Source organism: Gorilla gorilla, chromosome 23 (assembly GCF_029281585.2).
Source record: "Gorilla gorilla gorilla isolate KB3781 chromosome 23, NHGRI_mGorGor1-v2.1_pri, whole genome shotgun sequence".
NCBI lineage: Eukaryota > Metazoa > Chordata > Mammalia > Primates > Hominidae > Gorilla > Gorilla gorilla.
In genome coordinates this window covers 41689479-41716340 of record NC_086018.1, presented here as the reverse complement: position 1 = coordinate 41716340, position 26862 = coordinate 41689479, and the positions used below count along the sequence as shown (strand labels likewise).

Here is a 26862-nt window from a genome sequence, read left to right as displayed (position 1 = left end):
TATATAAGAACAAATTACCAAGAGCTGGTTAGAGGTTTGATGCTGTTCTCACCTCTATAAGAGAGTCGCTAGTTCATATATTTGCAGCAACCTTTTATCTCTGACTTTTCTAAATGTGGAACAATGTGTTCTATTAATTTTGCGAACTTCTGTTTTGATTCCATTTGTGTTCTTAATAAGGCACCACCATCTTGCTTATGAAAAGCACCATCTATTTGGGCACATGAAGAAAGATGCTGGGGAGCAGATTTCCTTTCGCCTGCAGTGAACATAAACCACACTGTAAGCTTTGGATTGCTTCTCCACCCAGTTTCACATCGGGTAGCATCATCCTTCAGAGGAAATTTTGAGAAAATCAGAAGGTTGCAGGCATTATCAAGCTGCCCTGGAGAATGAAAGCTGGTAGAATTGTGGTGAGAGAGGCGTCACTGAATACACCGTACGGAGTGCTGTCAGCCAGCCTGTGAGAGCAGCCACAGGGTGTGTGCACAGACCTGTGGGCCGTGAGCTCCCCAGGGCAGGCCTCACACCCTAATCCCTTCTCCACCCTTCCAAGCCAGACATGTTGCTTCCCGAAATGTGCCATGAGAGCACCAGTGTCACAGGTGGACTGAGAACAGGATGAGGTGTCCAAGAGGGGCTGGAGGCCTCTGTGTGCTAGACCACTTCAGGTCCCGCTTCTGTGACACAGCTTCCTCATCTTTCAGCGAGGGCCCTTGCAGCTCAAATGTCCTGAGACACCAGGCTTCAAATGCTCAGCCCACTGTGGCTGTAGAATTCCAGACCAAGACCAGATTTGTTGATATTATTATTATTATTATTACGGTTATTTGAGGTGGAGCCTCTCTCTGTCACCAGGCTAGAGTGCAGTGGCATGATCTCAGCTCACTACAACCTCCGCCTCCCAGGTTCAAGCAGTTCTCCTGACTCAGCCTCCCGAGGAGCTGGGACTATAGGCATGTGCCGCCATGACCGGCTCATTTTTGTATTTTCAGTAGAGACAGGGTTTCACCACATTGGCCAGTTTGGTCTCAAACTCCTGACCTCAGGTGATCTGCCCGTCTTGGCCTCCCAAAGTGCTGGGATTACAGGCATGAGCCACTGTGCCTGGCCATGACCAAGTTCTAAAGACCAACTTTGTCTTTTATTATATAGCCCAGAGGGATCTTTTTTTTCTCCCCTTTCTCTTTTTTGGAGCTAGGAAATAGAATTCCAGATGACTGGCAGTTTGTTAACTGCAGCTGAATTAAGTGTGCTTAATTTGGCTGAAGCGTATTTGCAGACATTTTAGGAAATAAATCTGGGAAACCATTTGTGATTCTTTGCAGTCAACTTTGAGAAAGAAAATGGCTATATTTTAGATTTATTTCATTCTCTTTTATTATAAAAATAATACATGCTTGTTTCAAAAAAGCCAGAAAACACAAAAACACTAAATAACAATCCCGTATAATTCTACTACCTGAATCCTACCACTTTTTCTTTTTCGTGTAGTATCCTCTCAGATTTTGTTTCTGGTACTTACATGGATGGATGGATGGATGGATGGATGGATGGATGGATGCATAGAAAGATATACAAAATAAGTGTTAAAATGAAATTATGCTAATTACCCCTTTAAAATCATGAAACAATATATAGCAAAGAACGTTTCCCACATCTGTTAATTTAGACATGTATCTTTGTTTTTAAAGTCTGTGTAGTATTTCATAGGCTTGATGGACCATTCATTTATAAAATTCATCTTCTATGAATGGGCATCTAGATTGTTTCATTTTTTTCTCTCATAAAGAAAAGTGCAGAAAATATCCTTATCCATGTGAATTCGGTGAGTAGCCCTATTATGCCATGAGTACAAAACTCTAGAAAAGGATTTAAGCATATTCAAGTACCAAGTTTTTATACACAAGCCAGAACTGGTTCTTATTATTCCCTTTACTCCTTGCCTATTTGACCAGTAGAAAAAAATGTTAACTTGTTTTAATAAGACTTTAAAAATTATCAATGAGCTTGAGTAGTCCATACATTTATTGGATGGTTTAAAATTCTTTTTATGTGAATTCTCTGTCTATAACCTTAGTCTACTGTTCTATTGGATGTTTATATTTATTTTATTGATTCATAAGAGCTACTCATATATTATGAAAATTAACCTGTATTTCTCATGTATATTAACAATAGTTCTTCTCCACTCATTATTTTTTCACTGTTAACTTGTGGCTTTTTTTTTTTACCAAACAAAAATCAAGTATTTATGTTGTCAAACTTATCCTTTATTTAAATAAATTCTGGCTTTAGTGTTTTCCTTGGCAAGGCTTTCTCACACAAAGATTATGTAGTATGTAATAGTCATCTTAATTTTCTTCTATTTTTATGGTTGTATTATTCTATTTAGTGTACATTTCACTCTATCTAGTGTTTATCCTAGAGTAAGATAGTGAGTAGATGATTACTTTTATTTTTTCCAAAATGTTTAGCCAGTTATTTCAACACCATTAATCAGATGGTTCATCATTTTCTTGGTTTATTCAAGCCTTCCTTTTTTACCAAACAAGTAATGATTAAAATGAAACAATATTTAAATGTTTAACCTTTGACAATGTTGATAAGCCGAAGCTATTTTGTTTCAACAGAGGTCTCATTGGAGAATCAACAAGCCAAAAATTCCAAAAAGGAGCATTTGCTAGGTTCTGCATCATCTGAAGATATCTGGAGAAACTACTCCTTGGATGAAATTGAGAGGAACTTTTGTCTAGAAGTAAGATGTTTTCCTAAGCCACAATTACCTACAGAGTAAACACAGCAAAGTAGACAATATGGAAAACTATTAGGTTTACACATTATTTCTAAAATTTGTTTCGATCCTACCTATGTCTCCTCCAATACTGAGACCCCCTCTACCTCCCAATAACAGCAATACATTGATCATCGATAATAGTGATGGTGATGTGAAATTAATTTTTAAGTACATCCTTTGTGCTACTCACATACTAACTCTAATAAGACATATAAAGAAATAATGCAACATTATTGAGTAACGTAAAGGAAAACATGAATAAGTGAAGAGGTCTTTTCTGATTCTTGGATTGGAAGATTTAGTATTACTACCCGTTCTTCCTATATCAGGATATATATTTTTTCTTCCGAAAAATTATAATAGAGGACTTATTCTACACATATAAAATATTTTATAAAGACATAATAAGACAATATGGCATTGGTGCAGCAATGGACATTCAAATGGATTTAAAAGGATAGTTGGCTAATGAACCACTCTTTATATGTGAACTTAGCCTGTGATGTGAAGCATTTCAATAAAGTGTAGTGAGAGACGCTTATTTGGTAATTATTATTGAGATAATTTGCTATCCAGCCATTTTGGGGAACGAAGATTATAACCTTCCACTCTTTACCAAAAATAAATTCTATCTTTGTCAACAATTTAAATGTAAGTAATGTGGGTAAACATTTATTAATCTTGAAATTTAGAATCTCTTGTAAGCATGAAGTAAAGCCCAAAAGCCTTAAAGAAAAAGACTGATAAAATTTAACTTCAGAAAAATGAACAATCCTTTATACAGCAAAACTTTGTATAAACATATGATAAACTTGGCACAATATGTGCAACATAAATGACAGATGAATAATTCCCAACATTCGTAGAACTTTTACATATTATTAATATAAAATGTTCAATAGACGGATGTCAATGCAGGAAGAACTCACAAAGCCAGTGTCGATAAGGGTGTTGGAGAAGAAAGCACTGTCATATTTGTGGGTAATTTGGTTAAATTTGTTTTCTCTAGTTGTTGTTAATGACTTTCTTGTTTTCATAAAAACATGACCATTGCAAAAAATGTAAGCAATTCTAAAAAGTACAAAGAAGAAAGTAATAAACTATTCACAATCCACCACCCAGAAAGAATCAAAGGCAACATTTGGTGAACATAATTCTGGACCTCTCTTTATTCATGTATAGAAGGACGGCTGCATCAGTGGGTAGGTGGAGACATAGATAGAAATAATTTTATAAGAAGAGGATCATACTCCTTTTTAAAAATAAAACGTATTTAATTTAAATTTCCTTGAATTTCCCAGAAGAAAAGGAAATGTCACCATCGCCATCATATTTAACTCCTTTATGGGATGTTCTCTGTGCCAGGCAGTGTTGCCAGTGCTTTGCTGGTGGTCTGTTCAGTCTTCACAGCAACCCCACGAGCAGCGCACTGTTATCATCCAGCTGAGGACACTGAGGCATGAATAGGTTAAATGAGTCCAGCTAAGTCCTGGGGCCGAGTGTAAACAGCCTATGCAGTGCAGGCTTATCCAGTCCCTGCCCTTAACCCTGCAACACTGTCCTCAAGGGAAAGCGGAGACACTAAGAACTCTGGATGAACATTTCCTTCCCGCAAGACATATTAGGTCCCCAAAGGGACTTTAAGGCGAGAAAAGAGATTTAAAAAGCTATTAAGAGCTGGAGAAACTATGTTTTGGAAGGATGTTTCCATTTCAGACAGTATGGGCTGGCTTTCTGCTATGAAACTCGAAGTGACGGGTACTTGTTTCTTCCTACGCCTACCTCCCACCTCACCATTTATCCTCTTTATAGTTTGTCCTTAGCTGAGTTTATAATATTTATATTCTGTTCAGTTGCCATAATTCCCCCTGTTGTTTTGACTTTGTTTTATATTTGCATGAATTTAATGTGCATCACGATAGTGCAGCACTGATCACAGTTTATCCCTCTCAGAGTTCTTTATTTTGATTTATTTTTTGGTTGGCTGGATTTCATTGTCAAGTAATTTCCTTAGGAAAGGCTCATGGGTGCCTTATTCCCTTTGTTTTTTTCATATTTGAAACTATGTGCCTTTTGCTTTTATATTTGAACAGCAACTTGGCTGGCTATAATCCGTCCATCATGCTTTCTTTTCCTTTAATGTTGTAAATATTTTTTCCATTGTCTTCCAGCATTGGATGTTGCTGTGAAAATAACCTGGGGTCAACCGGATTTCTTTCCCCCTTGTAGGTGATTTCTTTTTTTACCTGGATTCCTGAAGCTTTTTTTTTTCTTGATCCTTGAAATTAACAAAGCAAAACAAAGCTATATCTCGGCATGGACCATTTTGACAAAGTTTCCTGGAACACAGTGTGATGTACAGATTCAGTTCTTCCTTTACTTCAGGAAAATCAATGTGGTGGCAAGCAATGGATACTGTGTCATAGTACTAAAATCATCTCCTCTCTCTCCCTTCCTCCTTCTATCCTTCCTTCCTTCCACAGTAGTCCCTGTTATCCTTATATTGGATCATCTTTGCCTCTCCTTGATAGCTGTCATCTTCTCTCAAGTTGATTTAATTCTTTTGTCCCTTTCCTCTGCTTCATTGAGATTCTTCCACGGCACTCCTTTAATACTAATTTAAATCTCATCCTTGCCTCTTATTCTTGCTGTGTCTAATTTATTAGTTCCTGTAATGATGCTATTTTTATTTTCTATTTTCTTAGCTTTGAAATATTCCTTCTCTTCTCAATGAAAATTTCTAAAAAGTTATTTTATCATTTTCAAGATTTTCTTTTAATTAATTGATTTTCTAATTTAGTTCCTTTTTGTGGCATGAAATTTTTTCAGGGGATGTGTTCATATTCTTTTATATTCTGTCTTCTTCCATTCCGGGTTCTTTGTCTTTGCCTGATCCTTCTTTCTCTTTTTCCCCATCATATATTGGCATAGTTGCAAAACCATTTATTTTTCATCCTGTTTGTGCTCAAGATGAGATTCACTCATATTATGAGTATAGCTGTGTTATCATTTTCACTGCTGTACAGTTTCCCTTATCTAAATATTTTGCAAGTTATACATTCTCCTATGGATGGACATTTGGATTGCTTCCTGTTTTATGCCAACCCAAACAGTGCCACCATAAGTGGTTGTAAGCTTAGCTTCTGGTCCACAGATGCCAAGGTTTCTCCGGAAATTACACCTAGGAGTGGAATTGTGAGCTGGGTTGTAGAGAACATGCCCCTCAGGCTCAATGGGCAGTATCCTATTGCTTGCCACCATATTGATTTACACTCCCACCAGAAGCACGTGAGCACTCCTGCTGTTCCACGTGCCCCCAACACTTGATACTGCTAAGCTTGTACATTTCTGCCTGTCTGATGCAGATGAAATGCTATCTCAGCTATAATTTTTATTTCACTTTTTACTAATGTGTTGAACAGCCTTTTATATTTTATAACTTTTGTTTAGAACGTTTTTGATAAAAATATACCCACTTTTAATAAATATTTATTGAGTGCTGACTGCATGCCAATAATGTGCTTCATTCTAGGTAATTATTTGTGAACAAAACAGATACGATCTCTGCTCGTATAGAGATCACATTACCTTATATCAGGGAGAGAGTTATTAAACAAGTAAAAAGTCATCAATACAATTTTTTTTAGTGGTATGATGAAAAAGACCAGGGTGTTATGAGAGAGAATAACAACAGGGACCTCATTTAGATTTAAGGCTAAGGAAACATTTATAAAAACTAAACATATGAAGATGGAAAATGGATGTACTGTTGGCTTTTCCATCAAGAATATGATGGTATGTGAAGGTGAGACTACCAGGTATTTTTGTTTCCTTTTTTATACTTTGCTGAATTGCTTGCATTTTTTTTAAACAAAGGCTTGTACTTTCTATATAAACGGTAACAATGAAAATTTCTAAAAAGTTATATTTGTCACAAAGACACTATTTCGGTTTCATACCTTACCCATTTTCTAAAAGCTCTTGATCATCGCAGAAACACTCTCCTGAAGAAAAAAAAGTATGGAAAACCATATGTCATTAAGACATTAAAAATGGGTTTCACCAATCCAGTAACTGCACCGAGCCCCCGCTCCACACCAGGCTCTTGCCTCTTGCTTCTCTCTCCAAGTCTTCCCCCAGGCAGTGTATCAGATGCAGCCCACCTCCCTGAAAGAGAAATGGACAAATTTAGCTGCTCTTTGGGTTAATTTTATGCAATTTTCTAAGAAGCTTAGGTCCTTTCTAATGAACTTATATCTCTAAATATTTTTATTAAAGATATTTCCCTTTAGATACCAATATTTCTATGCACACTAAGGAAAATTTAGTGATTCTGCTTTTTATTCCTTTAGTGGATCGAGTTTCTTATACATATATTTCCATGTTCCAGGAGCTCTTTAAGAAAATGACCTTTTACACCAAGTTGTGGTGATTTTGTTTATCTTCTTATCCCAGTTAGCAGGAAAAAATTGAATTCAGACAAAGTGGGATGGTTGAAGATATTGGAGAATATTGTTATTACTCAATAATAAACAGCAGGAAAACCCTTGGAAATAAAACCAGTCTTCACAGTATTTTTATGAGTCATATAAAAATCAGTAGTTAACCTACGTTACTGCATTTTAGAAGCCCCATAAGCAAAGCTCGTTCACCCAGGTTCTTTATAATTCCTCATTAAAAAAAAGAAAAGAATGATTAAAGAAATGTCCAATGTATATTCTGTTTATGCAGTCCTTATATTAATAATTTTCCTTACTGTAAAAGCTACTTCTATTTTTAATAAAATATTACCAGCTTTTTTGTTTGATTGGCCTGATTTAATCAGGAGAAGCGTAGCGTGGGCTCACAGTAGGGAAAAACTTGAAAGTATATTAAGGAAGATGTATCAAACCGGCAGATCTACCAAGTATTTTTAGCTCTGAAATTTGAGGTGGAGCTATTCTATGTGCTGTTTTTCCCTGGGAAACGTGTCTGCCTTGTCACTTGAGTAGCTGTGACTGGGAATACTGTTTTGTAGTGAGCTCATCAATTAAACATTTGAAGTTCGGTACATGCCATAGTAACCTTTTTGATCAGTTTTTGGAGAGAAAAATGTGAAGAGGTTTTTGGTAAAAATAAAATGGTTGAATAGCTCCATGAAGTTGATATTTATGAACGCCACACTCTAATTTCAATTTATTGCAGCTTTCGAAGTCCTATGAAAAGGTTGAAAAGGCCCTCAGTGCAGGGGACCCCTGTAAAGGTGGCTACGTGTCTTTTAATTATCTAAAGATTGTCCTCGACACTTTTGTATACCAAATACCAAGAAGAATTTTTATCCAGTTAATGAAAAGGTAAGAGTCTCATTGTTTCCTTGACATTTTTTTCCCCAAACGTCAACCGTAAGAATAAGGCACAGCTTCGTTTATTTTTTATTAATGTTTTAGACTTTTTATTACTGAAAATTTAAAACATATACAGAAGTAAAGGGAATAATATAGTAAAACCATGAATGTACCCATGAATGTACCCACTACCCAGCTTCAACAATGGTCAAATCTTGGCCAATTATTTCATTTGTATTCCTGCTCATGTTCTTCAACCCCAGATATTTCTTTTTTTTTTTTTTTTTTTTTTTTTTTTTTTTATTTTTTATTTTTTTTTTTTTGTTTTATTTATTTTATTTATTTATTTTTTTTTTATTGATCATTCTTGGGTGTTTCTCGCAGAGGGGGATTTGGTAGGGTTACAGGACAATAGTGGAGGGAAGGTCAGCAGATAAGCAAGTGAACAAAGTTCTCTGGTTTCCCTAGGCAGAGGACCCTGCGGCCTTCCGCAGTGTTTGTGTCCCTGGGTACTTGGGATTAGGGAGTGGTGATGGCTCTTAACGAGCATGCTGCCTTCAAGCATCTGTTTAACAAAGCACATCTTGCACCGCCCTTAATCCATTCAACCCTGAGTGGATACAGCACATGTTTCAGAGAGCACAGGGTTGGGGGTAGGGTCACAGATCAACAGGATCCCAAGGCAGAAGAATTTTTTCTTAGTACAGAACAAAATGAAAAGTCTCCCATGTCTACCTCTTTCTACACAGACACGGCAACCATCCGATTTCTCAATCTTTTCCCCACCTTTCCCCCCTTTCCATTCCACAAAACCGCCATTGTCATCATGACCCGTTCTCAATGAGCTGTTGGGTACACCTCCAAGCCGGGGTGGTGGCCGGGCAGAGGGGCTCCTCACTTCCCAGTAGGGGCGGCCGGGCAGAGGTGCCCCTCACCTCCCGGACGGGGTGGCTGGCCGGGCAGGGGGCTGACCCCCCCCCACCTCCCTCCTGGTCGGGGCGGCTGGCCGGGCAGAGGGGCTCCTCACTTCCCAGTAGGGGCGGCCGGGCAGAGGCGCCCCTCACCTCCCGGATGGGGCGGCTGGTCAGGCGGGGGGCCGAACCCCCACCTCCCTCCCGGACAGGGCGGCAGGCTGGGCAGTGGGCTGACCCCCCCACCTCCCTCCCGGACGGGGCGGCTGGCCAGGCGGGGGGCTGACCCCCCACCTCCCTCCCGGACAGGGTGGCAGGCTGGGCGGTGGGCTGACCCCCCCACCTCCCTCCCGGACGGGGCGGCTGGCCGGGCTGAGGGGCTCCTCACTTCCCAGTAGGGGCGGCCGGGCAGAGGTGCCCCTCACCTCCCAGACGGGGCGGCTGGCCAGGCGGGGGGTTGACCCCCCCACCTCCCTTCCGGACGGGGTGGCTGGCCAGGCGGGGGGCTGACCCCCCCACCTCCCTCCCGGACAGAGCGGCTGGCCGGGCAGAGGGGCTCCTCACTTCCCAGTAGGGGCGGCCGGGCAGAGGCGCCCCTCACCTCTCGGACCGGGTGGCCGGCCAGGCGGGGGGCCGAACCCCCACCTCCCTCCCGGACAGGGCGGCAGGCTGGGCGGTGGGCTAACCCCCCCACCTCCCTTCCGGACGGGGCGGCTGGCCGGGCGGGGGACTGACCCCCCCCCACCTCCCTCCTGGACGGGTTGGCTGGCCGGGCGGGGGGCTGACCCCCCCACCTCCCTCCCGGACAGGGTGGCAGGCTGGGCGGTGGGCTGACCCCCCCACCTCCCTCCCGGGCGGGGCGGCTGGCCGGGCTGAGGGGCTCCTCACTTCCCAGTAGGGGCGGCCGGGCAGAGGCGCCCCTCACCTCCCGGACGGGGCGGCTTGCTTGGCGGGGGGCTGACCCCCCCACCTCCCTCCCGGACGGGGCGGCTGGCCGGGCGGGGGGGGGCTCCTCACTTCCCAGTAGGGGCGGCCGGGCAGAGGTGCCCCTCACCTCCCGGACGGGGCCGCTGGCCAGGCGGGGGGTTGACCCCCCCACCTCCCTTCCGGACGGGGTGGCTGGCCGGGCGGGGGGCTGACCCCCCCACCTCCCTCCCGGACAGAGCGGCTGGCCGGGCAGAGGGGCTCCTCACTTCCCAGTAGGGGCGGCCGGGCAGAGGCGCCCCTCACCTCTCGGACCGGGTGGCCGGCCAGGCGGGGGGCCGAACCCCCACCTCCCTCCTGGACAGGGCGGCAGGCTGGGCGGTGGGCTAACCCCCCCACCTCCCTTCTGGACGGGGCGGCTCGCCGGGCGGGGGGCTGGCCCCCCCACCTCCCTCCTGGACGGGTTGGCTGGCCGGGCGGGGGGCTGACCCCCCCACCTCCCTCCCGGACGGAGCGGCTGGCCGGGCAGAGGGGCTCCTCACTTCCCATTAGGGGTGGCCGGGCAGAGGCGCCCCTCACCTCCCGGACAGGGTGGCTGGCCGGGCGGGGGGCTGATCCCTCCACCTCCCTCCCGGACGGGGTGGCTGGCCGGGTGGGGGGCTGACCCCCCCACCTCCCTCCCGGACGAGGTGGCTGCCGGGCGGAGACGCTCCTCACTTCCCAGACAGGGTGGCTGCTGGGCGGAGGGGCTCCTCACTTCTCAGACGGGGCGGTTGCCAGGCAGAGGGTCTCCTCACTTCTCAGACGGGGCGGCCGGGCAGAGACGCTCCTCACATCCCGGACTGGGCGGCAGGGCAGAGGTGCTCCCCACATCTCAGACGATGGGCGGCCGGGCAGAGAGGCTCCTCACTTCCCAGATGTGATGGCGGCTGGGAAGAGGCGCTCCTCGTTTCCTAGATGGGATGGCGGCCGGGCAGAGACGCTCCTCACTTTCCAGACTGGGCAGCCAGGCAGAGGGGCTCCTCACATCCCGGACGATGGGCGGCCAGGCGGAGACGCTCCTCACTTCCCAGACGGGGCGGCAGCCGGGCAGAGGCTGCAATCTCGGCACTTTGGGAGGCCAAGGCAGGCGGCTGGGAGGTGGTTGTAGCGGGCCAAGATCACGCCACTGCACTCCAGCCTGGGCACCATTGAGCACTGAGTTAACCAGACTCTGTCTGCAATCCCGGCACCTCGGGAGGCCGAGGCTGGCTGATCACTCGCGGTTAGGAGCTGGAGACCAGCCCAGCCAACACAGCGAAACCCCGTCTCCACCAAAAAAATACGAAAACCAGTCAGGCGGGGCGGTGCGCGCCTGCAATCGCAGGCACTCGGCAGGCTGAGGCAGGAGAATCAGGCAGGGAGGTTGCAGTGAGCTGAGATGGCAGCAGTACCGTCCAGCTTCGGCTCGGCATCAGAGGGAGACCGTGGAAAGAGGGGAGAGGGGAGAGGGGAGAGGGGAGAGGGAGAGGGAGAGGGAGAGGGAGAGGGAGAGGGAGAGGGAGAGGGAGAGGGAGAGGGAGAGGGAGAGGGAGAGGGAGAGGGAGAGGGAGAGGGAGAGGGAGAGGGAGCAACCCCAGATATTTCTGAAACAAATACCAGATAGCATATTTCCCTCTCTCTCTAAAAAATAAGAACTCTTTTTAGAAACAAGGTGAAAATACAGTTTTCACATCTAATAGAGTTATCAATCATATTAATAAATATCCAGTCAAGGTTCAAATCTAACTGCTTGCCTCATGTTTTCTAATTTAAATTTATTTAAATCAGGATCCAAATTAAGTCTGTAGTTTCAACTGGTTGATTTTTCACAATTCTTTTTAGAACTGTAGCCCTCCTCTCCACTTCTTAATTTTAGAAGTAATCTGGATTGTTTGTTATGGGGGCTTTCTTACAATCTGGATTTGACTGCTTGTAACCCACAGTGACATTTTACATGTTTCCCTGTCTCCCTCCCCTGACTCCCTACCCTAAATTGATAGTTAGATATAGATGTACAGACCCATGTTCATTTTGTGGGGAGTGGGGAGGACAAAAATACTTCATAGGTGGTGGCAAACATATATAGACTGTCTCTCTTTTCGTGATCTTATCAACCACTGTTGATCATAGTCAGATCCATCCATTCATTAGAGATTATAAAATGATGACATTCTGTGTCTATCATTTCTTCTTCTCTTACTAGTTGGAGGACTTCTGTAATAACAACTTCCCCTCTCCAACTATTTGGTAACAACAAGACACAGTTAATATAAGAAAGGCAGGATAGCCTTGATTCTTTCCCTGCATTTCCTACTTTCCAAAATAATGAGCTGGTTCCCTGGCATCCTCCAAAAGTGAGCAATCAGTGTTATTTTCTTAATGATTTTTTCTTAATAATGATTAGGAACTCATCACTTTAAGCATATTTGTGTCTCAATTCATTACAGCTGTTATATTGATACTCAATTTGTTCCATCTTGGCCAGTGGGAGCATTTTCACATTGGCTCCGACATCCTGTTGATGTGACCAGATAGTCTTTGACAGCTTCCTTGCTTTCTGGTATGACAAACGTTCCAGGTTGTTCTTGTACGTCCCTTGCCTGGGACCTGGCATGGGCCATTTCTCCAAGGATCCCTGTTCTTTCCAATTTGAAATGGTATATGTAGACCACAATCTAGGTTAGGAATACTCTCTTTACCTGGTTTTCTGTCCAGGTAAGACAGAGAACCTTTTTGGGGGGGGAAATAGAGTAGAAGCTAATGGAAAGATTGTCCTGTCAAACTGTGGGTAATTGATAGGTGCCTTGGGGGTTCCCTAGAAAGGAGAGGCATGAGAGAAGGGGATGGAAAATGCAGCATGAAGCTACAGCAGCTGGCTCCATTCCCCACAGCACCCCACTTTCCTTGCCAGCTCCCTATATGTCCAGAGAGAATCACCATGTACGAATGCTGTGGCTTTTATAGTGAAAGCAAAGTTTGGCCCTAGGAGTAAATGTTTCCATGGCTCAGAAAACAGCTCTTTTGTTCTGTCTACACATGGTGACATTTTTCAGGAATTACTTTCTTGCCTTGCTAAAACTTATGCAGCCATTTCTTCTTATCTCATTTTCAAAATTATGCAAATAATAATTTAATAGCAATAATAAAAATTAAAAGCAGATAGTCACCATCCACCTTACCTAACAAATTTACTATTTTCATTGTTCCACATTCTCTTCCATCTTTGTATTCACATATAAATATAATCTTTACATGTTTGTAATCAGAGTGCATCACAGTTTTATGTTGTGTTTTTTAAAATAGAAATGCATATTATAGACCTTTTTCATGTTGGCTTCATAGTCTTCAAAATTATAATTGTAATGAATGCATACAATGTCATTCAGCTAACATTTGTTGAGTGCCTTTCTATATCAGACATTGTGGTAGATGCTAAAAATGAAGAAATAAGGCCGGGCGCAGTGGTTCATGCATGTAATTCCAGCATTTTGGGAGGCCAAGGCAGGCGGATCACCTGAGGTCAGGAGTTCGAGACCAGCCTGGCCAACAAGGTGAAACCCTGTCTCTACTAAAAATGCAAAAATTAGCCGGGCATGGTGGTGGGCGCCTGTAATCCCAGCTATTTGGGAGGCTGAGGCAGGAGAATCGCTTGAACCCAGGAGGCAGAGGTTGCAGTGAGCTAAGATTGCACCACTGCACCCCAGCCTGGGCGACAGAGCAAGACTCTGTCTCAAAAAATGAAGAAATAAATAACAAATCGTCCCAAGCCAGAAAGACTTGCCAGAGTGATGATATCTATGAAGAATATGATGGGTGCATAGAATGCGTGTTTTGGGGGTAGAGGGTGGCCAGGGCTGAGGTGTTCTTATAACTTGTTCTAGCCAGGGACCTAGGGATTTCTGAGTCTCTTTTTTGCATTCACCCCAAATTCCCAGTGGAATAGGTTACTGGAAACCATAGCAGAGTGAACACTCAAGTGCTAATATCATAAATGCTGTATTATATACAATTCTCTTGGTACACATATCTGGAAGTACAGATTTGTCATATGTTCCTGGTCAGCTGTTCCCTTTACTATTATATCATAGCCCTTTTATCCCTATGAATGCCTTTTGTGGTCTATCTTATCTACTATTGAAATATAACAGTTTTAATTAGTATTTGTCAGGTATGTCTTTTTCCAACTTTTTACTCTTTTATTGTGATATTTTAGGTATTTCTTATTAAATAGCATATATCTATATGTTTTAAAATTCCAAAAGTAACATCTTTGCTTTTTTCACTGTCAAGTTTAGTCTGTTTTCATTTATTGTGATTAATATGTTTGGATTCTTCCCCCACCTCTTATTTTGTATTATTATTTCTTCTGCTCTTTCTTCTTTTTTTCTTTATTCCTCATCTTTCTTGTTTGGTATTGGCTAAGTTTTCCTTTTTTTTTGAGACAGAGTCTCACTCTGTCACCCAGGTGGAGCGTGATCTCAGCTCACCGCAGCCTTTCCCTCCCGTGTTCAAGCAATTCTCCTGCCTCAGCTTCTCCAGTAGCTGGGATTACAGGCATGTGCCACCATGCCCAGCTAATTTTTGATTTTCAGTAGAGATAGGGTTTCGCCATGTTGGCCAGGCTGGTCTCAAACTCCTGACCTCAGGTGATCTGCCCACCTCAGCCTCCCAAAGCACTGGGATTACAGGCGTGAGCCACTGTGCCTGGCCAACTTTCTTTCTTTCTTTCTTTCTTTTTTAAGTTTTCTTTATCACTCTTTTTTTTCCCTTCCACTGTTTTAAGACTTAAATATCTTATTTCTATTCTTATAGTGGTTTTCCTTAAAACTTTCACGTGTTCTAAACTTATAAAGTCTAAAAATCAGTATTTCTACTGTCTTGAATGAAAAAGTGCCTTCACCTTCCGTTTTGTCATTGACTTGGGCTTTGCTTCTGCCTTGTTTTGATGGGACCTGCATTCATCACTGTTGTTTTTATGACTCATGCCTGTTTAGGTTTTCCCATGATTACCAGTTTGTTTGCTCATTACTGCCTCAGAAACCTCTCTCCTTTCTTCTGGAGTCAATTTCCTGAGGTATATCTTTTGGTAGTCCGTTTAGCAAGGTCCTGTGAGTGTTTAGTTCAGTTTTTGTTTTCAAAAATATCTTCATTTTGCCCTACTCTTTAATGAAAATGTAGCAGGGAACAGAATTCTTGTCTGAGAATTATCTCCTTTTAGTACCACGAAGGTACTCTTCACGGTCTTCTGGCCTCTGCTGTTGCTGTGAGGTTCTGCTCTTTGTCTGTCATTCCTTTATAGGTGATTTCTTTTTTAAGATTTTGTTTCTTTTTGTTACTTTACAGTTTCCCTACCATGTATCTTGGTATAGATGTCTATTTAACCTTCCCACACTCCTGCTATTGCAATCTGAGAATTCGTATTTTTCAGTTTTTGAACGTTCCCAGCTATGATTCTTTGAATATTGTCTCCACCCCATTCTCAGTGGTCTTTTCTTCTGGAACTCCTATTACATTACATAAATATTGGGTCTTCCCATTTCATTCTTCATGTCTCTTAAACTGTCTTTTATATTTTTCATGTCTTTATCTCTTGGCTGCATTTTGGCTATTTTTCTAGGATCGATTTTGGTTCACTGCTGTGCCAAATCTACTCCCAGTCTTGCACAATCCCAAGTCTTCTAACCCCAAATGTGCATTAAAACCCTGTTCCCTTTGAGCCTACACTAGATTTCAGGGTTGCTATTAGCACATACAGCTCTGTCTGGGCTTGATAAAGCCCTGGGCTCTTGTTGCAGCAGCTCATGTTCTTACTGTCCTTGACATGGGTCTTTCCTTGCTCCTAATACCTATGGATTTCCCTTTCTTGGTTTCCACTTCAGCTCTGAATTTAAAATCATTTTGTTGATAGATTTATTCCAGTCTTTTTACTTATTTACTTATTCCACAGGCTGGAAGGAGGTCCAGTGTTGCCAAAGGCCTCCTTTAATGTGTTCGTGCTGGCTGGGAAGTTAGCAATGCCTTTTATAGTAAACAACTGAGATGAACCTTTGAGGGCTAAATAGGAGTTTCTGACATGGACACATTGGAAAAAGGCATTCCATCCAGAGAAAGCAAACAGCACTTTTAAAAGAGCTGCGTTTGATTGGATCATGATCAATTGTTTGTGCACTTTATACATCAGAATATTTAACTGTTTGTCTGCCATCTGGGCCTTTAAGTTCTTTATAATTTTGCATATGTTTGCCCAGTCAGTCAATAAATAATTCTTGAGCACTTATTATATACCAGGCACTGTGCTGAATACCAAAGACTCATTGGAGAATAAGAAAGACATGATTGCTGCCCTCAAAGAACTGTGCCTGCTGGTGGGGGAGACCAACACAAAGCAAACCTATGAATAATGAGCTAGAATATGCAATGTGATTTGTGCTCTGGAAAGAATCAGCAGGGGACTACAATGGAGAATAACAAAGAGGAACTACTTCTGATTCAGTTTTCTGGAAAGGCTTCTATGAAAAGGTGAGAGGCAGGAGAAGCAGCCACAGGAAGAACTGTGGGAGGAGCCTCCCAGGAGTAGGCCCCTGGCTCCAAGGACTGCCCCACGTGGTATGTTCTGGGGCCTGGCAGAAGCCAGTGTTCCTGGAGCCTAGTTGGCAGTTAAAAAATATTTTCTGTTTCTTTGTGATTCAGTCTTGGAAGGTTGTATATGTCTAGATTATATTCATTTATTCTAGGTTATTCAATTTTTTGGCATATAATTGTTCATAATAGTCTCACGATCCTTTGTATTTCTGTGGTATCAATTACAATATCTCCTCTTTCATTTCCTTTTATCTTAGTCTAGGTAAATATTTGTTTATTTTGTTTATCTTTTCAAAAAGCCAACCCTTATCTTCATTGATCTTTTGTTTTCCTAGTCTCTATGTATCTTATTTCTGCTTTGATCTTTATTATTTCTTTCCTTCTGCTGACACTGGATTAGTTTGCTCTTTTTTTCTATTTCCTTGAGGCATAAGTTTCAGTTGTTTATTTGGGATCTTCTTGTTTGGTGTAGGCATTTATTGGTATAAACTTTCCTCTTAGAATTGCTTTTGTTGCATCCCACATATTTTAGTATATTGTGCTTCCACTTTCGTTTGTCTTAAGATATTTTAAATTTTCCACTTTAATTTCTTTATTGTTTGTTGTTATTTATTATCTATTGATTGTTCAGGAGCATATTGTTTAATTTCCGTGTATTTGTGATTTTTCTTTCAAAATTCCCCATTATTGGTTTCTAGTTTTATATCACTGTGGTCAGAAAAGGTACGTGGTATGATTTCAGTCTTCTTAAATGTGCTAAGACTTGTCTTGTGGCCTATTATCTGATCTATTTGGAGAATGTTCCATTTGCGCTTGAGATGAATGTATATTCTGTTGCTGTGAGATAGAATGTTCTATATATTTATTAGATCCCCTTGGTCTAAAGTGTTGTTCAAGTCCAATGTTTCCTTATTAATTTTTTATCTGGATGATCTGTCCATTATTGAAAGTGGGGTATTGAAATCCCCTACTATTATTATATTGCAATCTGTCCTTCCCTTCAGATCCTTTAATATTTGCTTTATATATTTAGGTGCTCTTATGTTAGGTGCATATAAATTTATAATTGTTGAATCATCTTGATGAAGTGACCCTTTTATCATTATATAATGTCCTTTGTTTCTTTTTACAATTTTTGACTTAAAATCTATTTTGTCCGATATAAGCATAGCTATCCTTTCTCTTTTGGTTTCCATTTGCATGGAATATCTTTTTTCATCCCTTTACTTTCAGTCTATGTATGTCCTTAAAAGTGAGGCAAGTCTCCTGTGGGCAGCATAGAGTTGGTCACTCTATGTCTTTTTTATTGGAGAATTTAATCCATTTACATCCATAGTAATTATTGATAGGGAAGAACTTATTACTACCATTTTGTTAATTGTTTTCTGGTTGTTTTGTAGGCACTTTCTTTCTTTCTTCTTCTCTTGGTATCTTCCTTTGTGGTTTAATGGTTTTCTGTAATGGTATGCTTTCTATTTTTGTTTTGTGCATCTACTATAGATTTTTGTTTTGTTGTTACCATGAGGCTTGCGTAGAAATTTTATACTTACATAGTCCACTTTATGCTGATAACAACTTAACTTTGATTGCATACAGCACATCTACACTTTTATCCCCCTCATTTAATGTTTTTGATGTCAAAATTTACATAATCTTATATATTTCTTGACAATTTATTCTAATTATAGTTGTTATTAATAGTTCTGTCTTTTAAATTCCTTTTAACATTTGTACTGAAGATACAATCACTTTACACATCACCATTTCAGTCCTAGAGTATTCTAAACATGACTGCGTAATATTTATACCATTGAGTTTTGTGTTTTTGTAACTTTTATGTTAATAATTAGCAGCCTTTTGTTTCAACTTAAAGAACTCTCTTAAGCAATTCCTGTGAGGCAGGCCTAGTAGTGATGAATTCCCTTAGCTTTTGTATGTCTGGGAGAGTTTTTATTTCTCAATCATCTCTGAAAAACAGTTTTTCTGGGTGAAGTATTCTTGGTTGTCAGGGTTTTTTTCCCCATTAGCCCTTTGAATATATCATCCCACTCTCTCCTGTTTCTGTGGAGAAATCTGCTGATAGTCATGTTGGGACCTCTTTGTATGTGATATGTTTTTTTATCTCTTGCTACTCTCAGGATTTTTTCTTTGTATTTGATTTTTGATAGTTTGATTATTATGTTGTCTTGGCGACCTCCTCTTTGGGTTGAATTTGATTAGAGACCTCTGTGCTTCCTGTAACTTGGGGATACTGGTATCTTTTCCCAAATTAGGGAAGTTTTCAGTCATTATTTCTTTAAATATGCTTTCTAGGCCTTTTTTCTTCTGCTTCTTGAATTTCTATTATGTGTATATTAGGTCCCTTGATGGTGTCCCATAATTCCCATAGGTTTTCTTCATCCATTTTTATTCTTTTTTTCCTTTTGTTCCTCTGATTGGATCATCTCAAATGTTTTATCTTCAAGCTCATTGATTCCTTCTTCAGCTTGAATGAGCATGCTGTTGAAGCTTTTGGTTGCATTTTTTTTTCAGTTCAGTTATTGTATTCTTCATCTCTAGGATTTCTATTTAGGTTTTAAAAAAATTGTTTCTATTTCTTTGTCAAACCTTTAATTTTTTTCATGTATTGCTTTCCAAATTTTATTTTATTTTTTAGTCTATCTATTCTTGTAGCTCACTGAATTTTAAGAGGATTGTTCTGAATTCCTTGTCTATCATTTAATACATCTTCCTTTCTTTAGGGTCCATTGTTGGAGCTTTGTTAGTTTATTTTGGAAGTGTCATGATTTTTTGAGTCTGTTATCCTTCTGTCATCGTGTTGGTATCCATGCATTTGAAAAGACAACCACCTTTTCTGGCTTTTACAGGTGTTCTTTGGCAGAAATAGATATTCATTATTCAGTCTAGCTTGTTATTCTGTATGGGACAGCTGGTAATGACCATGGGCAGGCAGAGCTTGCTTTTGGGTGTTCTAGATGGCTGGGCTACTGTGTTAGCTCTGAGTTCAGGTGGGGCAGCCAAGCTGGGCTCAGTAATCAGGCTGAGCTGCTGGATGGACATTACAGTTGGCTTATATTGGGCTGGGCCACAGAGTAGATTTCCTGGCCATGTGGTACTGCTATTTCAGTTCAACAGTTGGACAGGGTTGCAGGAGGGGTCCCAAGGTTAGATGGAATTGCTGGTAGGGATGGATGGGAGCTGACACTTTACTCTAGTAGAAATGCACAGTTCACGTTTGCCTTCCTGCCTATGTGGGTCCTTGGGGTGGGCTTTGAGGCTGGGCTGAACATTGTTTAAACTACTGGGTATGGCATATCTATAGCCTCTGCTCTTTGCTGAAATTCAATGTGGTGGTAATTTTCCTGCTTGGATAGGGTCTAAAAGCCCCAGGGTAGGGTCTAAGGCTGTTTTTGAAGGCTAGCCATCTATAAATTCAGGCCAAGTGGAACTTCTTTTTATTTCTGGGAGTTATCAGCTCAGCTTTGCAGGTGTGTTATGCAGTTAGATGGTACCTCTGATTGGGCACCACTGTTGGCAGGTACACAGAGCTCCCGCTTTGTCTCCTTGCTTTGTTTCTACCTGACTCCAGATGGTCTAGCCATGCCATTTCCCTGTGTTGCCTTTGAGGTGAGATGGGAATGGGCTTCCTGGGAAGCATCTTGGAATGCCAGGAAGCTGGGCGTCCACCTCCAGCTCTCTTTTCCATCTGTAGAAACTGTTGTTCCTGGGGAAACACTTTCTGTGTGGTACTTTATCGACTTAGGGGAATGCGGTTAAAATGAGACCATTTCTTCTACCCTTTTTATGTGGTTTTTATTTTGTTCTGTGAATCACACAGGTGATTCAGGCCTATTTCCAGTTTGGGGCATTTCCACCAAGATGTTCCTGTCTGTGAATGGTTGCTAGTTGAACTTTCTGTGAGGGAGTAGTGGAGCCTGGGACCGACAATTCTGTCATCTTGCTGACTTCACCTCTCCCTTTTATTATTTTTTATAAGGACTGCCAAATTGTTCTCTCAAAAGAGTAGTGATTCACATTGCCATCAACATTGTGTGAGTGTTCTACTTTCATATTCTTCCCAGCATTGAATATTAACATTGTTTTAAAATATTGATAACTCATGAGGTGTAAAGTAGTGCCTTGTGATTGTTTTAATTTCTATTTCTCGTAGTGTGTGAGGCTGGACCTTCCCATGTACCTGGGCACTGACTGGGTCTCCTCTTCTCTTCACATCCCCCCCATTGGTTAAGTTAATTTTGTCACCTCTTTGTTTAATATTTTAAAATAATTAGATAATTACTAAAAGGTAACCCTTTTCTGTCATAAGTACTGCAGCTATTTTTCTTAGCCTATTATTTCCCTTTTATTATATGATACCTCACTGTTTTGAAGTTTACATTTTAACATAATCAAATACATGCATCTTCTTCTGAATGTCTTTTATTGCTTAAGATCTGTAAATTCATCATTCTTACCCAGGCTTGATGAGAAATCTGTGACTCTGCTTTTTTTTTTTTATTGTTTAAAACAAAACTCTTTATCCTAATATAAGGCAGGTATCCAAATTAAAAAAAATTTTTCCAAATAGATAATCTATTTTCCCACCATCATTTATTAAATAATATGTTATTTCCCCCATAGTTTTTAGTGTCTGTTTTGCCATATATTAAATTCTTATCAATAATTTGGTCCAATTTGTATTTTTTATTCTGTTTCATCAATCTAAATTTCTGTTGTATATGGGCATTTCTATACAATGCCCTGTCTACAATGGTCCATCCAGTTGCCTTTTTGTTTTCTTTTATATTTTTACAGAGAGCATTGAGTTCCTCATACTTTCAGAGTTATTTGTTTTTAACCTATTTCTTGAGTCTAGATGGTGATTGTTGAGGACTTATGACTAATAATGTCATCTCCTAAGAAGGAAGAATCTGCTGAATTCTACCATGAAATATTGGACTAAGAACAATGAATTAGAGGAGGGGAATAGTGCTGTGCAGTGAGTGGTACTGGGGGTTGCCCTGGCCCACTGGGTAGCACTGTGTTTCTCTTTCTTTTGCCACCCTCTCAAGCCCCAGAGAGAAAGTGGTGGAGTCAGAAAACCTGGTATTACCAGAAGACAGCAAATCTACCTTTGCACTCAGAGGATCACAAAAAACATTCATTCATCTCCAGATTTAGGTTTCATATTTTGTTGATTTACCAGGATGAGGCTATCTTTTATTGAGATAGACTCTTTTATTTATCTTTTATTAAATTTCATATGTTTTGTATTTTAAAAAATATTTAAGAGTTCATTTAAAAACCCATGCACAAATATTTATAGTAACTCTCTTCATGAGCACTTGAAACTGGAAAAAACTCAAATGTAACTCAGCGGATGAATTAATAAACAAACTGGTAAAGCTATGCAATGAAATATTTCTCATCAATAAAAAGGAATAAGCCATGTTGATATGCACAACATGGATGAATCTCATCAAAGACATTGTGCTAAGTGAAAGAAACCAGTCTCAAGGTTGCTACAGTAGGATTCTATTTGCAAGACATTCCGGAAAAGGCAAAACAATAAGAATGGATAAAAGGCCAGTGATTTGCCAGGGTTGGAAGTGAGGGAAGGTGAGTCTCCACAGGTGCAGCACGAGGGGACTGTTCTGTCATTCTGTCTCCCGAGTGTGGGAATCTGCATGAATCTACGCATGTGTTAAACTCATACAACTGTACACCAAGAGAAAAAGTCAGGCTTACTGCATTTTAACTTAAGAAGTACAATTTAAATATACGCTATGGGTTTTTTTTCCTAAAAGCAAATAATTCAAGAAAGAGTAAAGAAGGAAGTAAAATAAAATCTAAAATCTTATGCCTAACAAAATGATTTGAGAGTGCCTATTCTTACCATCCAATTTAAGAATGGATAGTACAAAAAACAGATATCTTTTTGAGCTTGATATTTCTAAAATATACGATATCTAGGGCTTAAATTTTAAACCCTAACAGCTTGGTAATAAGACGTAAAAATCTAGATCGAAATAATATTTTAGACTTTAAAAGCTGTTTTCCGTGTGTGTGTATGTGCATGTGTGTAGTATTTTCTTAATAAAAGGGTAGACTTTAATTGAACTGCTAACTTGAACCTTTGACTAACATGGTGTGCTTTTCAATGTTGCCTAGCTTTTCATATAAAATAAATCTGTTAAAAATAAAACCTGTGTTTAAATATGATGAGGTTTAAGGAAGAGTTGAGATGATGAAATAAATGAATGCTATAACTTGTAACTTGCATATTCACCGGAGATCATACATCATCCTTCCATCATGTGAGCAGGTCTTCACTCACATTCTCCTGTTAAGAATGTTCCCATTCACGCTGGTAACAATAGTAGCGTGGCAGAAGCTATACAAACAGAAAAAATAAGCCATTTAGTCTAAATTATATGAAGTGTAGAAGCAAAACTCTGGGATATATTTTCAGTTATTATTGAAACCTTGGTAACCCACGTGTTTAGGATCTCTTCTATTTATATGACATTTTGGAAAAGGAGAAAATATCAGTGGTTAACAGGGCTATGGGTTAGGCGAGGGTGTGACTCCCAAGGAGAACCATGGGGAGGTCTTGGGGGTGATGGAATCATTCTGTATCCTTATCATGGTCTTCTTAACTTGAACATTACATTGGTCAGAGTCCAGGCAGAAAACAGATGGCACACTAAAAAGAGTGATTGATGTGAGTTTATTAAAGGATCTTTTACCCAAGCGAAGGCAGGTTCAAGTAAGGCCAGTAGTTGAGGAAGCATCTCAGGGATACGAACAGCAGGAAGCCAGGATCCCTCCTAGGCCTGAGGGGGCAACAAAGGGAGCAGTTACTGAAATGAACGAGGACAGGGTTGCCCTCAGGGGATGAGGTCTTAGGGAGAAGAACATGACTATTGCCAAGCTGCTGCCCAGCAGGGCAGGAACTGAGGGAATAAATAGTTCACTTCTTTCTCCTCTCACCTTCCAACCTTCTGCTGGTGCCTCACACTGGCCAAAACCAACCGAAAGCCAGGAGCCTGAGAGTCCAGTTAAAGCAACCCACCTGCGTGTCATGCAGAGTTGATAAGAGCAGAAAGTGGATCTAGATGAACAGACAAAGAATATCCAGTGCGGTCAATCCCTCCGAGCCTCAGCATCCTTTTAGGGGTGAAAACCTTGTGTTCTCAAAAGAGGAGCTGCTCAAAGTCCTGCCAGCTGCCATATTATTCCAGGGAGATGTCAATCCTGTTATGCCTCTACCCAGAATCTAAAATGTTCTTTTAACCAGTACTTTTTGTATAAGGCAATGGAGGGAATAGGAAAAGAGAAACCACATACAATTGAGCTGCTAAAACTCACATAATTGTAGCTGGTCATGAGGTCTAGAGTGATAATTGCAAACGCCCTTCCTCCACTTCCCATTCTATGTCTCCCTTTCTCTGTCAGCATCTTTGCTGGGCAGCATCGTTCACCTGGTGAGTTACCCACCTTTTCTTGGGGAACTCAGTCCTTGGGGTTCTCTTTATTGGGCCACCACAGCTGGGTTAAGGCATATAATGCATCCTGAAGCACAGCACCCTAACTTCACAGGACATTTCCTCTTAGCCAACTCTGTAATTGAGTCATCAGCAAAGTATTCAACCATTCTATGATGTCACCTATGCTGGGTGATATGGGGTATGTCGTAAGACTATTGAATTTTGTGGGTCTGAGACCATTGCCACACCTTCTTCACTCAACAAATGAGCTCCTTGGATAAAGGCTATATTGTGTGGGATATCTTGGTGATGGATACAGTATCCCGGGGCTCCACAAATGACAGTAATGGGCAGAAGCATTTCAGACAAGGAAGCCCGATTTGAATCTGGGATGTGTATGTACACAAATCCCCACAAATCTTGAATTTTACTCTTGCCCCCTCCATGATGGCAGGGATCCAGTGTAATCTTTACCAGCTGTCTGCAAAGTCCACCCAGAGAAAGGGACTGGGCTGAGGGCTCAGCGTTGGCCTCTGCTGTTGACAGGTTGGATACTTGGCAGAGCAGTGCCAGCTCAGCTTTAGTGACAGGAAGTTCCTGTTTTCAAACCAACACACTGTCTCCATTTCTGCCACCCTGAAAGCCCATGAACAAGCAGCAGTTTTCTGGGGAAGCTGACTCAGCATGTACCTATGGCTGTATTGCACGGTGTTCTTCAAAGATATCCAGATTCCCCCTCAGTTAAGGGGCTCTGGGTCTATGACCTGGGCAAAAGACCATGAATTCCCATGGGTCCCTATGACCGATATGATCAGTCCCTTTGCCTCTGTCACCCTTTGCTGCCTCTTCTGACACTATCCATCTGTCAAATGGATTAGAGGCTCTTTGGGAACAGTGTGACAAGTCTGTATGTTTCTTCTGCCTTCTCTGTATGTGAAGTCACATGCTACAATGTCTCTACTTGGATTCATAGGATGGGAAAGATGGACTGGGAATGATACTTGGTTCCCAATGTCAGAATCCAGAGGGATAGTTGCTTGCTGCCTGAGACAATGAAAGGAGCCCCTGGGACACTTTTAGGAGCAAAATAATCAGCTGTTATCTTTGTGACTTTGGTTAAGGATGGTTATTCATGTGTTTTTTAGCAAAATTACCTGCTGATTTTTTATTTTTGAAAATTGTGTTTATTTATGCTGATTATAAAAACCATGGAAAGTGGACAATAAAGGAAACTATAAAGGAAAAAAAAGAACTGCCATAATTGTAATAGCCAGAGATAGCTACTATTAATATTTTGATATATTTCCTTCCAGAATTTCTTTTGTGCGTGTATGTACACACAGTCACATACATACTTAACATAGTTGAGACCATATGAGGTATAAATTACATTGTTTTCTCATAGAATATTATATCAGGAGCATTTTTCATGACATTAAAGAAACCTTTGAAATTAATTTTTAATGGCTCCATGATGTTTTGTTAACTCTCAAGTCAAAGGGTTTGAACATTTTTAAGGTTTACATTAGGTAATGCTAAAATGCACTTCAGAAAGGTGTTAATTTATTCTTAAGCTGGAAGTTCACAGGAGTACTTCTTGCCAGCATTGAACACTGCCATTTAAACACCCTTGCTGATTTGGTAGGCGAAAGCACAGCTTCTCATTGTGTTTTGATTTATATGTCCTTGATTTATATTGAGGTTGCATATTTTTTGCATTTGAAAGTTTCCTGTACTTCCTCTGTAAACAATTGTTTATGTCCTTTGTCCATTTTCTATGTCTAAAAATTTTGGTCCTAGCTTTATGGAGGTATAAATTATAAATTCATTCTTAAGTGTATAGTTTAATTGACTTTCACAATTGTTTATGTAACCACTACTGCAGTCAAGATTTAAAACACTTCATAGCCCTATAATTTTACATTTGCCCTGTGTAATTAATCCCCTCCTGTGACCCCCACCTCCGGCAACCATTGACTTGCTTCTGTCACTGTCACTATAGGTTTACCTTTTCTAAGTGTTCTCATAAATGGAGTCATACAGTAGTAGTCTTTTGTGTTTGACCACTTTGACTTACCATGTTTTAAAGATTGATCCATGTTGTTGCATATCTAAACATCCCATTAATTTTCATTGCTGAGTCATATTGCTTAGTATTGATATATCACAATTTGTTTATACACTCACCAGTTGATAGACACATGCATGGGTTGTTTTCAGTTTGGGGTAATTATAGAAGATACTGCTATGACCATTCATATACAAGTCTTTGTGTGGACATGTTTTCATTTCTTGTGAGTACATGTCTAATAGTAAAATTGGTGGATTGCATGGTGAGTGTATGTTTAAATTTATGATACTATGTAACTGTTTTTCAAAGTGACTACCATCTTGCAATTCCACCAGCAGTATGTAACAATTCCAGATGTGGCACATTCTCACCAACACTTGCTATTGCCAGTCTTATTTTAGCCATTCTAGAGGTGTGTAGAGGTATCTAAGTCTGTTTTAAATTTGCATTTTCCTGATGATGATATTGATCCTCTTTTTATGTGATTATTGGCCATTCATATATATTCTTTTGTTAAGTAATGGTACAAATCATTTTTCCATTTTTATCAGGTTATTTTCCTATTGCTGATTTGTAAGAGTTCTTTATATACTCTGAGTATAAGCATTTTATCAGATATATGTTTTCAGATATTTTCCCTCACTGTGGCTTGCTCTTTCATTTTCTTAGCTCTTTCTTCTGAAATATAAACATTTTTAATTTTGAGACAGTCCATTTACAAAATTTTATGGGTAATATTTTG

General features: G+C 40.8%; 1 protein-coding gene across 13 annotated transcripts in view; it reads left to right on the top strand.

The window, feature by feature from the left end:
• EFCAB6 (EF-hand calcium binding domain 6) overlaps window positions 1-26862 on the top strand; it is a 291734-nt gene that overhangs the window by 94667 nt on the left and 170205 nt on the right. For all 13 annotated transcript variants that reach the window (XM_055374821.2, XM_019018760.4, XM_055374819.1 and 10 more), the window contains 2 exons: window positions 2634-2758; window positions 7982-8130. In XM_055374821.2, coding sequence (XP_055230796.1) covers window positions 2634-2758; window positions 7982-8130 — 274 coding nt within the window. The remainder of the gene's footprint in view (window positions 1-2633; window positions 2759-7981; window positions 8131-26862) is intronic.